The sequence below is a fragment of the Hyaena hyaena genome, unplaced genomic scaffold (assembly GCF_003009895.1).
Source record: "Hyaena hyaena isolate Hyena2069 unplaced genomic scaffold, ASM300989v1 scaffold_143, whole genome shotgun sequence".
Classification (NCBI taxonomy): Eukaryota; Metazoa; Chordata; class Mammalia; order Carnivora; family Hyaenidae; genus Hyaena; species Hyaena hyaena.
In genome coordinates, this window is record NW_024080775.1 from 3,087,929 (window position 1) to 3,103,608 (window position 15,680).

The 15,680-nt window shown below is 44.7% G+C and overlaps 1 protein-coding gene across 9 annotated transcripts in view; it reads left to right on the forward strand.

Moving 5' to 3' along the window:
* Positions 1-15,138, forward strand: part of LOC120236002 (cationic amino acid transporter 3-like) — a 29,079-nt gene extending 13,941 nt beyond the window's left edge. For 3 of the 9 annotated variants that reach the window (XM_039238584.1, XM_039238586.1, XM_039238585.1), the window contains one exon: positions 13,115-15,138. In XM_039238584.1, the coding sequence (XP_039094515.1) occupies positions 13,300-15,078 (1,779 nt within the window). In that variant the 5' untranslated portion in view covers positions 13,115-13,299 and the 3' untranslated portion in view covers positions 15,079-15,138. Of the gene's footprint in view, positions 1-5,605; positions 5,746-12,131; positions 12,273-13,114 lie in introns of those variants that run through there. The other 6 variants (XM_039238580.1, XM_039238581.1, XM_039238583.1 and 3 more) reach the window with 5 other exon arrangements.
* The last annotated feature ends 542 nt before the right edge of the window (positions 15,139-15,680 follow it).

Below are 15,680 nucleotides of genomic sequence, written 5' to 3' on the forward strand. Positions count from 1 at the left end.
AGCACCGCAGTCTCACCCTCCCCCGCCGCTCGCTCAGCTGGGGACATTCAGGGGGCTCAGGGGTACCACCGTGGGCATCTCTGTAGCACCTGAGGACTGCTGGCTGCAGGCCTTGGTTCATGTGAGGATGCCCTGATGTTTTGGGATGTGGTAGCCATCTGCACCTCCTTGGAACAAGGGAGCACATGTAGGGCCCCTTGTTCTTTGTCTTCTCACAGGCAGGTGCAACCTGGGCTACAGTGACCGTTGAGATTGTGGCTACCAGGCAGTGGCACAGCTGCTGCGATGGTGTCCGCAGAGACAATGGTGTGGCCTGGGCATCTCACGCAGACACCAGTGGGGGCAGGGGCAGAGATTTCAGAGTGGCTGTGTCCATTGTGAAGTGTAAAGCCGGGCCAGTGTGCAGGAGCTAGAGTAGCTAGCAGCTGTGGGGAAGACTCCTGGGAGGCAGCAAGAACCCAGAGCAAGTCTACCTGGAGGAGCCCGGTTGCGGAGACTGGGGACTGACCGGCGTTGCTGGCTCAGCCTGGAATGGAATCCCCTGGGAGACAAAAAGGGGAACTGGAGCTCAGTCCCGACCTGAGAGGGGTCTGGGTGTGACTCTGTGGTGAGTGGAAGGTGTTCAAGAGTCCGCCCACCCCAGGGAAATTCAGGCCCTGCTGGGGGAAGGGGTGGCAGCAGTGTGCTAGGGAATAAGGAAACATGGCTTTGGCTACTGATGGGCCCAGCTGGGCTCAGTTGGAGCCAGAGGCACAAACCCCGAAGAGCCCAGGCTCTGGCCCCAACTCTGGCCTGCAAGACTGGGTCAAGCTTAAAATGTGGCCCAAGGGTCCTCAGGCTGCCTGACCATCTCTGCTGGCCTATCGGAAATAGGGAAGGAGGGATCCTGATCTGGTATTTTCATTACCTGGTGACTGTCTGGGGGCCCTGGTATTTCTCCAGCCACCCACCTCTACCCAAGGCGTGACTAGCACAGGGAGAAAGAGAAAAAGATTGCTTTTGGGACCAGATACAAGGATACACAGACCCTCCCCTGCACTTTCCTTTATTTCCCTGATGAGGATGCATATTTGGGGAGAAAAATCCCAGCATGAGGCAGAGAAAGAAAGCCTAAGATTGTTGGAACAGACACAAATGAAACCCCCAGGTGCCCCTCCCCTACTGTTCTGTCCTGACAGCCATCCTTCTGCTTCTTGCCCATCTCCTTTGCCTCTAGGAATTTTGGCTCTGTCATCCTGGCTGGGCCACTCATCCACTACCCAGCATAGTACCTGGAGAAAAGAGGTGCTTATTTAGTGCCTTTGGCCCATGCTTACTGGAGATGTGTTAGGGGAGGGTCAATGTGATTTGTAGGCTTCCCTCCGTTGGAGATCCTTCCTGATATCTCTAGCAGTTCTTTCTGCTCAAATTTCAATGTTCTGTCTTAGTATAGACTCTGTCCCTTTAGAGTCCTGCTGCTGCCCTTCTCTCCCTTCCCTCACCTCCACCCCAGTATTTAAGGGACCTAATTTAAGTTTAGGGGAATCTCAGCACTATCAAGAGAAGGCAGTGGTGCCCCTTTTCCATGAGACTGATGGCTTCTTGGGCCCATCACTTCTGCATTCAGCTCTCGGTATTAAGTAGGCCCCACTTTCTCCATCTCTGAAGATATCTTGGCTTCTGTTTGATGATTAACATTCCCGAAATGTCCTTTAGTCACTGTTTCAGGGTATTGGAACCCATATATTTTGAATGTCTAGAGCAGGAAGTTCTCTAGGTGGGACTGTATCTTTTTCTTCACTTTCTCCAACAAAATGCCCAATGCATGTTCAGTTAGAATATACTGAATGCTGAATGAATGTCCCAAGAAATCACTCGAGGTGAAAATTAAGCAAGTTCCCATTTAGTTTTAATCCTGGAGTGAAGTGAAAAATGAATGAGGGAGTAGCAGATTCTGAGAGGTGTCTGTGGTATTGCTTCTATCCTTGTTTACAGGACTGCTGATTGGGCTCCTTAGCTGGATCTGGGTCTGGCCTCCAAATCACCATAGGCTGGTTCCACATGGCTCCCCACACTCTCTTTCTGCCAACCAGGACCTCCTCCATACCCTGGATAGCTTGTTTACCACTAAATGCAGATCTTGGGTCAACAAAGTCTCCAACAATGTTCCATTGAAGCCCTCAGTTGACCTCCTCACCCATGCAGGGTCCCACTAGTCTTCCATTGCCCGTTTCCAGCTTCCCTCCAGGATTGTGCCTAATCCACCTCCTTCACAGTTCCCCACCCTTCTCATGAGCCCTCCTCCCAGGCATACCAGCCCTCAATGGCCCCGCCTCCTGATGATTCTGCTTTTCTGGAGTCCTAGCCTCCCCATTGCCCCAACTCCTTGATTGACCCCTCTAAGCTCCACCCCAAGTCCTGACTTTGCTTGGCCAAGCTCCTTCCCTCTCTCTTGGTTTGACTCGCACTTTTTTCTTAGGTCTTTCTCTTCTGATACAGAAGCAGCCCATGGATAAGTGATTTCTCATGTTTTTAGAGTTGATGTGAAACTAAGCCAAAGCCAGAGAGGAAGAAGGCTGGGCAGGAAATACAGCTGGCCGTGGAAGGCCTATGGGGTTTGAGTAGAGGGTATTTTCTGGCACCAGAGCTAGGCAGGGGATTGGGGGAGAGGGGTGCAGACCAGAGGCCTTGTGAGTTTAGGAAGGGCAGGTGGGTTTGCTGGGGTCAGAGGGATTTAGAGGCCTATGGTCTGTTCTTCTCCAGAAAGAGGAGAAAGGTACTCAGCCCTGCTGGGGAAAATATGAAGTAGGGGAGGTTATTCCTGGGTACATCTCTGCCAGAGTCCTTCCTACCTCTTTGCACTGCCCTCCTTCCTGCCTCTTTCCTTTCTGACCTGGTGCAAAGCTTGTCTTTCTCACAGGGCCTAGTACATTGACTGCTTAGATATGTTCCTTGAACGAATGAAGATTCTTCCACCTGGCTCTGCTGCCTCCTTCATGTTTTGCCACTTTCTCCCTGGAGATTCTGAGAGTGTCTGTGTCCTATCTTCTTAGGGAGGACATTACCATAGAGTTTGCAGAATAGTAGGTCTAGTTTGATGAGGTGGTCCACCATCACCGGAGAAGATTTGAAGGTTTTCTTCCTCCATGTTCAAGGAGCTAGATATCTATTTTTACAGCTGAATGTATCTCACTGCCTTTCATATCTAATTAAAAAAAACAGTTGTATGCTGGGGATTGATTATAGGCCAGGTCAGACTGTAGGAGGCAAGATTACCAAGTTCCCCTGGGGTGTGGCTACTTAGTGGTTTTCAAAACACTTTAAGAAGGCTTCTCTGTGGTCCCAAATCTATTATAAAGGAGTGAGTGCTAAATAATCTTTGAAACTTGATGGCTTTGTTCTTTTCTTGAAAACTATCAATTTCATGTACATGATAGGCATATTTTATTGATTGATAAAGTCTTGGAGGAGAAGCCTGAAATAGGTCTGGCATCCTGGGTTTCCAAGAGGAAAAAGAGAGTTTGCTATTACATCAGAAAATATTAAAGGCCTTGGGTATCTTAAACTATTCTCCTCCCTCCACCCTCCCCAGCACCGTGTACACCATGGGTTGGACCCCAGCGCAGAAGCCCTGATAACACTTATCCATGCTCAAAACCTGTGTTATTGATTATATGTGGCAAATGATGTTTTCTAGGTTGTCTTTCTTGGTCCCTCCAACAGTTAGTTCTTGGGCAACTTCTCTCCATGATCAACTGATAGGTGTTATGTTCTTCTAGAAGGCAGATTCATTTTAACCTTAGTTGAAGCAAAATCATGTGGAAAGGCCAATTTCCTTCACATGTATACACTAAACTGACAAATATGATTTTTGCTTTATATTTGTATTTTATCCTCATTCTTTTTATCCTGGTGTTATCCCAGAAATCACAGAACAGAATGGGGATAAGAAAGAACTGGGGAAGAGGGATAAAGAGTGTCCCTTAAAAAGTGGTGTAGATTATGTTGCCTCAGCTGGGGTACAGAGGATGAGTCCTCAGGGAGAAGTCATATGGATCTATATTTGAATAGGAACTCAGGACTTTGAGGCATGATACAAGTTTCATATGACTCAGATGATCTAGTGTCTATCCTACAACAAAGCAAAGCAAAACAAATTACCTTTCCAAGGGACATGATGGCAGTGTGGAATAGTCACCTAGGGCTATGAGGGGAACCGAGTGTGGTGTGTTGAGAGAGGACAGAGAGAAAGAGACAGCCGAGTACTTCCATGGAGGACAAAAGAACTTATTCGAAGATATGAAGTAAGGTGACCAGAGAGAGTCAGCCTTTCCTAAGCCACCTTGTATGCAGTGTATTACTGGGGATATATATTGAGGGGAGATATATGGAAGAAGCAGCCATAGCCTCTGACCACTCACAACTGCTAGTCTGAGTGCAGAGACAGGATATAGTGTTGGGTGGGACCATGAGATGGATATTTGGAATCTGACTTTACAAGGAAAGGAAGGATTGGGGGCGGGGGGGGGGACAAAGATGCTTAGCCTGACTTCATAGAAAAATATGATTGTGTATCAGTGCTCATTGTAGACAAAGGCCATCCTACGTTGCAGGTTTTTGTGTGTTTGTTTTTTGGTTTTCGGAACGTATGGTGGACAAGCGGATGGTTTTCCTTCTACTGCTTTCTCCTGAGAAATTTTATTAGGTGATCTGTGTTGACAGGATTCAGAGTTGGGAAGAAAGAGTAGTCAAATGTAAGGGAAGCAGAGAAGAAATTGATTTTTACCATTGACATTGACGTATCACATCAATTTCCAGCCCTTCATTGCACACCGATCCGGGATTTTCCCGGATCACTTTTTGATTCCTGCTTGGAAAATCTAATTCTGATTCTTCTTGGTAGCCCGTCTGGTTTCTGAAGACCTCTAGAAGCAGAAGTTCAGGCTTTTCTGATTTGTCAGGTTGACCATCTTGTTTGGTGTAATAGAAATGTTAAGAATTTCCGAAACTAGATTCTGACTGAAACTAAACCTGTAAATATGTCAAATCGTGAATGAGGAGGGTCACACTTAACTCTATATTCTCTGCAGGTATCCCAGAAGGCCTAAGAAAGGGCGCCTTGTTCACAACCATCCCAGGATAATATGAGATTATATGGAGTCCATATGCCCTCTAGAGAAGCCCTGGCTATCTGATTGTTCACCCATGGATGGTCCAATGATACTAGTGTGGTGTCAGCATATAGCAGACATAGATATTATGGGAAGGAAGCAAAAATGTTTTTTTCTACATTTACATAGATTATTGCCTGTTACTGAGTGGATGGATTTGGTTTACTGACAGTTAGTCTGGAGGGTGTTGATTTGCATTAGGATAGGTTTTCACAGAATTGGAATTCAGCCTCAGGCAGACTGGGATGGGATTTGAGAGGTGTAGTGTTGTAGTGGTGACAGTTGCACACAGTGTGAACTGAGCCTGTCTTGGATCCCCCATTTTATAATTACAACACACACTCTGAGCACATCCTGGGCTTTTCTTGCTTCTCTTTTCTCTGCAGCACTGGTTGCCCATCCAAACAATATATATTCATATTTCTTATTTATTGATTCTTTGCTTTCAACTGTAGGATGTAACCAACTTGTGCGGAGGGATTTCTGTGCTTTTTCTGCTTTATCTGCAGTGCTGAATAAATGAGAATCAGTATATTTGTTGAACCAATAAATGAAAGCCCATGATTGGACACAGACTTGAAGAAAAAGCCAAACAGTAAGAGAAATTGGAAAGTTTTCATTTTTCATTTGATTTTGCCAAATGAAAGTAATAGTAATTTCTTCTCTTGGGTATAAGACTCAGACCCAGTGTTCATGGTGGCTTTTGTTTTGTTTTTCTTTACATATGCCTTGTGAACTGTTTCACCTTTGGATCTGTTGTACACCTACACAACACTTACATAAAACTCTTGCCCTGAACTGGAAGCCTCTACTCCGGTATTCATGACTGCCCCCTACATCATTAGCCAGACTGCCTGCATTAGGACTTGAGACTCTGAGGAGCCTCAGCTTTCTAAAAAGCTTTATACTTTATTGTTTTGGAGCCACTAGTTTGATTAGCTCCAGAGTGTTCATTGTCCGTAAATTTTAAGGAGGTAGAGAGTTTTCATATACTTTGAGGTTAGAAAAAAAAGATCTATGCGTGGATACTGAGGATTGATATGATCTCTGCAGATGTTGTATTTAAGTGTACTCCTCTGAAAATTTGAGAAGCAAAATAATTATTTAACAGACTCATTAGCCTTCCTCTCAAGTCTTTATCAAACTTCCAGCAAAGCAAGTAGTATCCAAACTCTCTTTGAGGTTATTCAGGGGGAAACACTAAGCCAACTTCCTGATTGGCAAGAGGGTTAACACCCAACCAGGAGAGACAGTAGAAATTACTGCGCTGGAAATTATTTTGAAAAGGAAACATCCAGAGTGAGGGCAATAGCCTTCTTAGAGGCAGAAGAGTGAACGCAATGACCCCCAGGACAAAGTGGAGTGGTTGGGGCTGGCTGGGAGAGGAAGACAGCCTGCAATTCAATGGGTGGATTGGTGGACTTGACAGGAGTTGTTCTGGGAGACCTGGGATGGCACTTTGGTTGTGGAGTTTGGAAGGAGCTCAGAGACTGAGAGGAATACACGGAGGAGAGGGAGGGAAGGGGGAGGTGAGGGCATGATGGAATTCATACAAGCTGGCTTCATGTTCCCTGGCTCTCCTCTGCATTTCTTTCAGTACCAAGCACCTCCTTTGGGAAAAATTGTTTCCGAATGAGACTGAGACTCACAGACCCAGAGCCCTCCACACCCTGGAAATGTGCTTGAAATAGATGATTGTACCTGTTTTAGCTGCAGTTTACACCACTGTTTGGCACTTTCTGTCCCTCAAAAACAAACACAAAAACAAAAACCCAAATAAACAAGCAAAATACACAACAAAACAAATTTCCTCTAAGAATCTCAAGATATAGTAGTCTATCACTACATCTATAAATGCATTTCCTCTGTCCTAAATGCCTCTTAAGTTGCTTTGTACAAATATCTGCAGATCCTTTTCCTGGGTAGTGAGTTCGGAGGTGGGAGTGTAGAATCCAGAAGGAGGAGGTATATAGATCCTGATCTCCGGTAACTTTTAGATTATAAAGGTATTTAAGTGACATCTCCCAGACACCAGCAGACAGAAAGAGAAAATTAGTTTTAGCTGAGCATCAGGATGGTCTATAAGTGCTGATAGGAATTGGAGGAAGGTTGGAGATGGGGAGCAGTCAGGATGACTTAGGAAAGGTTCCTAAACACAAGGGGACATTTGTAGAAAAGGACTGAGAAGACCTAGAGCACCAAGACTAGACAGAAAGGAGGGAGGAGGGCATCCCTGGCAAGGCAGACACTTACGCAGGCTAAGGGCTCGTCCCAGGAAGGGTAAGTCAGGATGTGAAGTGCTGAGTTAGGAAGGAGATGATGGGCCTGAGGGTAGGGGGAGAATAGGGTGGGTACTGACAGCTGGGCCATGGAGTCTGGATTGAATCTCAACTATTGGAATAATTGTAGATTATCGCACAGAGAAAGGGAATTTGTGAAAATAGTGTTTGGAGATGATGTTATTGTGCATTGTTATCAGCTGGATTTGTGTTAGGCTGTCTTAGGATTCCCAATCATTGGTTTGCTTTGTCTTCGATAAGCTTGCTTGTTTTTATTTCTTCTGCCTGCTTATGTTGGAATCATGAAATGTGATTATTTCATTCCCAGATGTTTTGTTCTTTGGGTTGTTTCTCTGGTATCTTCATACTTTGTCTGCGGCCCAGTGTTCCTCGTCTCCAGTAAAAGAAGGAAGAGAAAAAGGACCACCCCGTATAAAACATTTGAATGAAACAGAATTCTCAAAATCATTACCCATCTCTGACCCTGCCATTCACATGATCCTCCTCTGGGATTCCTGCTCAGGCTCCATGGATGGACGTCAAGAGGGTGTAGGACATTTTATGTGAGGTGGCCAAACTCAGAGGGCTCTGTAATTCAAGGAATGTTAAGAATCACTGTCATGTCTTTGTGGGGAGGTAGGTAGCTGGGGATGGTTCCCCAGAGAAAGAAATGAGGTACCTGCATCCTTAGTGCCCACTAAGGAGCCTCCAGAGACAGTTGAAGGAGCTGAAGGGAAAAGAGGAATTGGGAAAAGGGAGATGGGTTCAGCGGGAACTGGTAGGAGGGGTGCCCCATGTTCCCTTGTTCTCCACCCTCTTTCTAGCAGTTGTTGCTTCTCTGTATTCTCCATGTCCCGACAATTACAGGATCCAGTTACCCTTCGGCTTGAGACTCACATTATCTCATACAATTTCTTGTTGAATCTGAAGTGCACAGAGTGGAGTCAACCCCTCCCTCAGTCATGGACTGTTAGCATCTTTGCTTCCTGACAGGCCCCTTTGCAATGCATTTTATTTTACCCCTTTCTTCCTGATCTCTATTCTCACTTCCCGTCCTCACTGGAGGCACTTGCTTTAGTGTATTTAACAAATGCCCTTCCAATCCATGCTCTCTATGTGTATTTAGATATATTCATTCAGTCTACAAATACATAATTGTAGTGTGGTGAATACGGCCAAGAGTAAAACAATAAAAATGTCCTGATTTCTTGGAACTTACATCTTTTGGTGTGAGGCAAATAATAAACCATTAAGTAAAACATATAGTACCTTGAATAGTGACAAGTGCTATGAAGACAATGAGGGCATGGGGATGAAGTGTTGTGGGTGGTGAGGAGCAGATTGCAGTGTTATATGTGGTGATTGAGGAAGGCTGTGCTACACATGTGCTATTTTACCAAATGAAGTGAAGTGAGTAACCATGGGGCTATCTGGGCTAGAAATGGTATGGTTATAGGGACAGCAAGTAAAAGACCCTAAGGTAAGGTCTAGCTGGTATGTTAGGAGGTCAGAATGGTTAGGAGGCTAGAGAAATGTAAATGGGAAGAGAGAGAAACAGAGACTGAGTAGTAGGTGGGCCAGCGACGAATACTGTAGGAATTTGTAGGTCATTGCAAAGGCAGACTTTGGCTTCTACTCTGAATAAAAAGAGAAACCAGTGGAAGGTTTTAGCAGAGAATGATGTGACCTTTTTTAAAGGTAATAGTGTAACCTTGACAAATAACCATCACTTTTTGGCTGTTTTTTTTTTTTAATTTTTTTAATGTTTTATTTATTTCTAGGAGAGAGAGAGACAGTGTGAGCAGGGGAGGGTCAGAGAGAGAGGGAGTCACAGACCGAAACAGGCTCCAGGCTCTGAGCTGTCAGTCAGCACAGAGCCCGACGCGGGGCCCGAACCCACGAACCGCGAGATCATGACCTAAGCGAAAGTCGGACGCTCAACCGACTAAGCCACCCAGGCGCCCCACTTTTTGGCTGTTTTATAAGTGTATGTGAATTTAGCTACATCAGAGCCTGGAACCTGTTTCAAATTCTGTACCTCTCTCTCTCTCTGACCTTCCCCTGTTCACTCTCTCTCTCTCTCTCTCAGAAATAAATAAAACATTAAAAAATTATAAATGCATATAAATTTAACTGTGCTGTATACCTCATCCTACTTCTACCTTTGCAACTTAACATGTTGTTATCTTTAATCTACCTTTTTATTTCGGACTGCTGTGTAATATTTCATTGCACAGATGGCACATTTTACCTATACATGCCTTTAATAACAGAGGCTGGCACAGCTGAAAATTCAGAAACAGTCCTGTGGTGAACATGCTCATGTAAGACTCCTTAATAGACTCAGGGGAGAGTTTCCCTGGGGTGTATATCTCAGAGAGAGATTGCGGGTTGGGAGTATGTGTGCATTCTTAATTCTGCCAAGATTGTGCTTCAGGATGATGACCCTAGTTACACTCCCACCAGCAGTGGGTGATATTTTGTATCTTCTCATCAAATTCTTATGTTATCCTGTAAGGGAAGTGAAGTAAGGTTCCTTGTGGTTGAGGAAATGAGGCTTAGAGAGATCAAGCAAATTATCCTGGTTTATATAGTGAAGTGGAAGAGCAAAGGCAGAAATCAAAAATTTCTGACATAATGTTCATTGCTCTTAGCACTATAGTACCCAGCACTGCTTCTTCTATGGATAAGATGAGACATCCATAGGCAAGAATATTAATGATGATGATGATGACGATGATGATGTTTGAGGCTTGCATTTTCTTGATTCCTGGACTAACCCAGTAAGCCAAAGACTAACCCAGTAAGCCTAAGACCTCCATGTAGGAAGGTGTCTAATTAGGGTACTTAGCACTTCAAGGCAAAATACATGGATAAAACTGTTTTCATTGTCTCATGAGGACAGGCTAACTAACAGGCTGGAATTTTAATAGATGATTTGGGGGCTAGAAATTTTAGTAGGACTATTGATTTTCAAAGTTTGGGAATTTGGATCAGATTCCAATATTAATCATTATGTAATTATATTAATACACATGGTTTGCTAGGCACTGAGCCAACAACTTTATAGGCATCATTTCTCTAATGTCTCACAATTATCCTGTGAGGTACTTTTACTCTCATTTGACTGTTAATGAAACGAAAAGCACCAATAGGGTAACTAATTTGTCCAAAATACCTGGTATAAGGTTGAGTTGTGATTTGAACTTGAACTGGGTACAAGTGGAACCTTACTCCTAACTGCTAAACTGTGCTGCTTTCCATGAAGGAAGCTTTCATAATCTCTTCTCTTTGACACTGGGGACAGTTTCTTATCATTTGGGGAGATTTAGAGCAGCCATGGGAAGGACAGGGCTAGTGGACAAGAATCTTCAGAGGGACAGGATCTGAATTGGAAAATGTTCCCCAGTGTCTTCATTATGCCTCCTTCTGTCCCCGAAGTGAGAACCTCTGCCTTAGGACATCCTACCTACATTTTGGGGCCTGACTATGATGCCTTCAAAAAGTCTGACAATTCTTTGTCACCCTGTGTGGCTTATACCTGCCATGAAATATGTACATCAAGGTTTCATCCGTTTGTTTTCCTTCACACTTTTCATTTTGCCTGCCTTCTACAAGGACAGTAATACAATTAATATCTTTACATTAATCAGGATCATTAATATTGTTTGGCTACAAAGCATGTATCTCAAAATCATTTAGATAGGAATTCTGAATCATGTTCTCTTTCAGGTTTCCATTCTCAGTTTGTGTATTTGTTCAGTATTTATTGAGCATCTAACTCACACTTTGATAGAGGACACTGGCAGCTGAGCTGGATTCTGATCCATTAGGATGAATGGCCCATGTGGTAAGTCAGGTGCTGTTACAGCACATAGGAAGGCAGGATAAGGGTCGGGGAGGTTCCTGGGAAACTGGGGGTGAGCTCAGTGAAGGGCTCTAAGGGCCCCCTCTAAGAGGGCCTTAGAGACAGGTAACAGGGTGAGTGTGGAATTTCACAGCTAGAGCAGGAACTGGATGGGTATGAGGCTGGAGGAAGCAGCACAGGCAGATGATGAAGGAAGGAAGAACTATGAAGGAGAGGCAGTGGGAACCACTGAAGGGTTTGAAGGCCGAGTGTGGGTGGGGAACATGTTAATGACATTTACAGTGTAGAAAGATTCCATGAGTTAAGTATTGACTCTACGTTGTGAGTTTTTTAGTAAATCATAACATTGTAACAGATGGGTGGCACATAAGGAGTCTAGATGAATTTATACACAGAAGCTTTGACCCATAACATTAGGACTCCTTTTGATAAGACTTTTCAATTTTGACTTGATCTTTCTGTCTTTAAAAACTTCTGACCACATTTCCTAAAATTTTCTGAAAACCAAAGCCTAAGTAGTGAGGAGAGTGGAGGCTGCATGACTTTGTTTTCTCTGTTCTCCTCTATTCATTTCTGGGGCATTGCTATGAATTGTTCACCCAAAGTCTTGCTCCATTTGATAAAGGGAGCCATTTCAATAGTAGTAGCAAAGGAGGGGGGAGGAAGAACCACATGCAGGATTCCTTCATTAAGAAAATGTATTTGGCATATTAAGACCATGGTTTGATCAAGTGAAAAATAACTATAGTGGAATATTAATAGGGAGTTACAAGTTCTTGTTTTTAAATATAAGCTCACAGAACAGGGCACAGTCTCCAGGTGGCTGGCAGCTGACATCACAGGTGGCTCAGGGTGTTGATAGAGCACAGTGTGGCAGTGAGGAGACTGTCTGCAGAAGCGAGCTCATCTTCTCTCCTGGAACCCAGAGTGGAAGGAGACAGAAGGAATTGTTTTGGCTGTGAGCGACTGAGCTAGGTGACTGACTGCATTCCTTCCTACCCATCACACTCCCATAACTGTGGACATACAAACTGTAGTAAGTTTTGTCTGGTTCCTTTCGGTGAGGTTTACTGAATGTCAGAATTCACAAAGTGGCCTCTCTGGCTCTTCTCCCTTAATAGTGAACACTTGGTGGCTTATGCACCTATTTCTCCAGTGTTTCCTCAACAGCCTGGTTTCTCTAGTGCTTGCAGGGAGTTATGAAGGCCCTGCCTCTCTCTCCCTCTTCCTCTCTTCTCACACCACCCCCTGTGGGCCTTGATGGGTAAAGGGATGGGTTGGACTGTGCATTCCTTGGCATCAATACCGCTAAATGAATCATGCAGAGTGAGGAGAAATGGGACCATCTGACGTTGGGTACTGATTTGGGAGTAAAGAGTTTTAAGAGAGTGGGACCAATATTTGTATCTTAAAATCAAATGATATTTAAAAAATGGCTCTGTAACTACAAGAAGGCCTTCCAGTCCATGAATTAATGTGTCATAACTTATGCTCAAGCACCACACAAACATCCCGTGTGTAAATTATTACGCAAGAAATTCATGCCCTGTTGTATCCTACAGCTTAATTAGTCCATGAAGCTACAGGATTCAGATAAACTCAAATGGGATTTTGTCATGTGGTGTGTGAAAAGGAGAATGTTGGGACATATTTGACACTTTTCGGGGGGGGGCAGTGTTGATTTTTTTATGATCTTTTGCAGCAATTTCTATGTTACTTGGGCTGCAACAGGTGACATGGGACTTCTGAGCTGTGGTTGTGAACTTCTGTTAGTTGGTTGAACACCATTGTTCGCTAAATATTTATTGTTGATTTAGGCATTATGAAGAGCTATCACATACCAGATGAAATACAAAGCAGCAGCTTTGAAGCTTGAGTAACGGACCTCAGCAGCTCAAACACAATTTGGCTTCACTCAGCCTCACTGAACCTGATCCCAGACTCTGCTCCCTGGGTGTGGAAGAGCTCTCTGATCCCAGAATCCTCTTTGATTCCAGCTAGAATGCTGCGCCAAGCACTTCACAGATTCGGTCAAAAACTTGTGCGCAGACCTACGCTGAGGGCACCAGCGGCTGAGGATGACCCAGAGAGAACACTGAACACTCTGGATTTAGTGACTGAGGTTGTGGGCCGCACAGTGGGTGTAGGTGTGTATGTCCTGGCTTCTGAGGTGGTCAGAAATCAAGCAGGACCATCTTTTGTGATTTCTGTTTTGGTGGCCGGCATATCTTCTATGTTGGCTGTGCTGTGCTATGCAGAGTTTGCTGTCCGTCTTCCCCTTTCAGCCTTTGGATATCTCTACAGCTATGTCACTATAGGCGAAATCTGGGCCTTCATCAGTGGCTGGAGCTTTATCCTCTCCTATGTTGTTGGTATAGCCATTGTGCTTAACACATGGATCTTAACATTTGACAACCTGCGTGGGAACCGGCTCTCTGAGACTCTGCAAGAGACCATCTCAGAGAACATTCCCAGTGTCGTTCGGGAATACCTAGATTTCGTTGTACTGGGTGTTATGTTATTCTTCATGCAATTCAGGGATGTTTGGTATATTGGATCATTTTGGTCTAGCACAACTGCCAAAGTGGTTACATTGGTGAAACTTTTGGTTCTCAGTTTTGTCATCATCTCTGGCTTCATTAAGGGGCACCTGCACAACTGGAAGCTCACAGAAGAGGACTACATAATGGCTGGACTCAATGACACGTCTATGTTGAGCCCTCTCGGCACTGGAGGATTTATGCCTTTTGGCTTCAAAGGGATTCTCCATGGAGCAGCTACCTATTTCTTTGCATTTATTGGTTTTGACTATATTGTTACCAAAACTGAAAATGCCCAGAATCCCCAGCATTCCATCCCCAGGGGCATTTTGATTGCACTGTTCATCTGCTTTCTGGTGTATTTTGGTGTCTCTTTAGCACTTACACTTATGGTGCCTTACTACCAGCTCCAACCTGGGAGCACCTTGCCTGAGGTATTTCTGCATATTGGCTGGGTCCCTGCCTACTATGTTGTAGCTTTAGCATTCCTGTACATTCTTTCTAACAGCTTTCGGGGCTTATGGAAGCCGATAATTAGGGAGTTAAACAGGATGGCAAGGAATGGCCTCCTGTTCCGTTTCTTTTCCACTGCCTCTTATCTCCGAAACACTCTTATCATGACCATTGTGCTTCTTGGAATTATTACAGTCACTGTATCCTTCTTGGGAGTCACTGATATCTTGGACCTCGGGTCAGTTGGATCCCTGATTTCTCACTCCTTGGTTGCGCTTTGTGTTCTCATCATCAGGTATCAGCCTGGGAGGAAGAATGAGACAAATGAAGCAGACGTGCAGGAGGAGAATAGACATGTAGCAGAGAAGCTGACTCTACAGGGACTACTTTTTCCAGGCAGCTCCCACCCTACTCCACTCTCTGGCCGGGTTGTCTATGTTTGCTCTTCACTGCTTGTTCTGCTGATCATTCTTCTCTGCCTGGTGCTGACCCAGTTGCCAGATCTGCTTTCTGGAGACCCAGTGTGGATTTCAGTGCTTGTGCTGCTCCTGGTGCTCATCACTGGGCTCACTGGGGTCATCTGGAGACAGCCACAGAGCTCCAGTCCCCTTCCCTTTAAGGTCCCTGCTCTGCCTGTCCTCCCACTACTGAGCATCTTTGTGAATGTTTGCCTTATGATGCAAATGACATCTGGCACCTGGGCCCTATTTGGTATCTGGATGTTGATTGGGTTTGCTACCTACATTGCCTATGGGATCCAGCACAGCTGGGTCACTGACCCCATTTAAATTAGGGCCAAAAGTGTAGAACTAGAACACAGCTGTGTCAGTACATATTCAGCTTGACATCATCACACCTGAATGCAGTCAAGTCCCCCTGCATAAAAATGGAGTACTCTTTTTTTTTTTTTTTTTCTGGGCGAGAGAGAGAGAGAGCATGAGCAGAGGAGGGTCAGAGAGAGAGAGGGAGACACAGAATCCAAAGCAGTCTCCAGGCTCTGGGCTAGCTGTCAGCACAGAGCCTGACACAGGGCTCGAACCCATGAACCGTGAGATCATGACCTGAGACGAAGTCGGACGCTTAACTGACTGAGCTACCCAGGCACCCCAATAATCGAGTACTCTTGATCCTACTGGATGGTAGGCTTCCCATGGGATGTTGGTGGGGAAACACTAATAGAACTTTGTGTATATTGAGAAGGATGTGTTTTGCTCATTCTCCACCCTCCCTTTTTTTTTTTTTTTTGACTTGTCTAGTTGAATCGTGTCGTAGTTGCTTACCAGCTTTAAAATATTATTATTAAAAGAAACCAGAAAAAAGATTTTTGATATCATTGGTTAAATATCCAGTAGCTGTGGGGTGCCTGGCTGGCTCAGTCAGTAAAGCATGC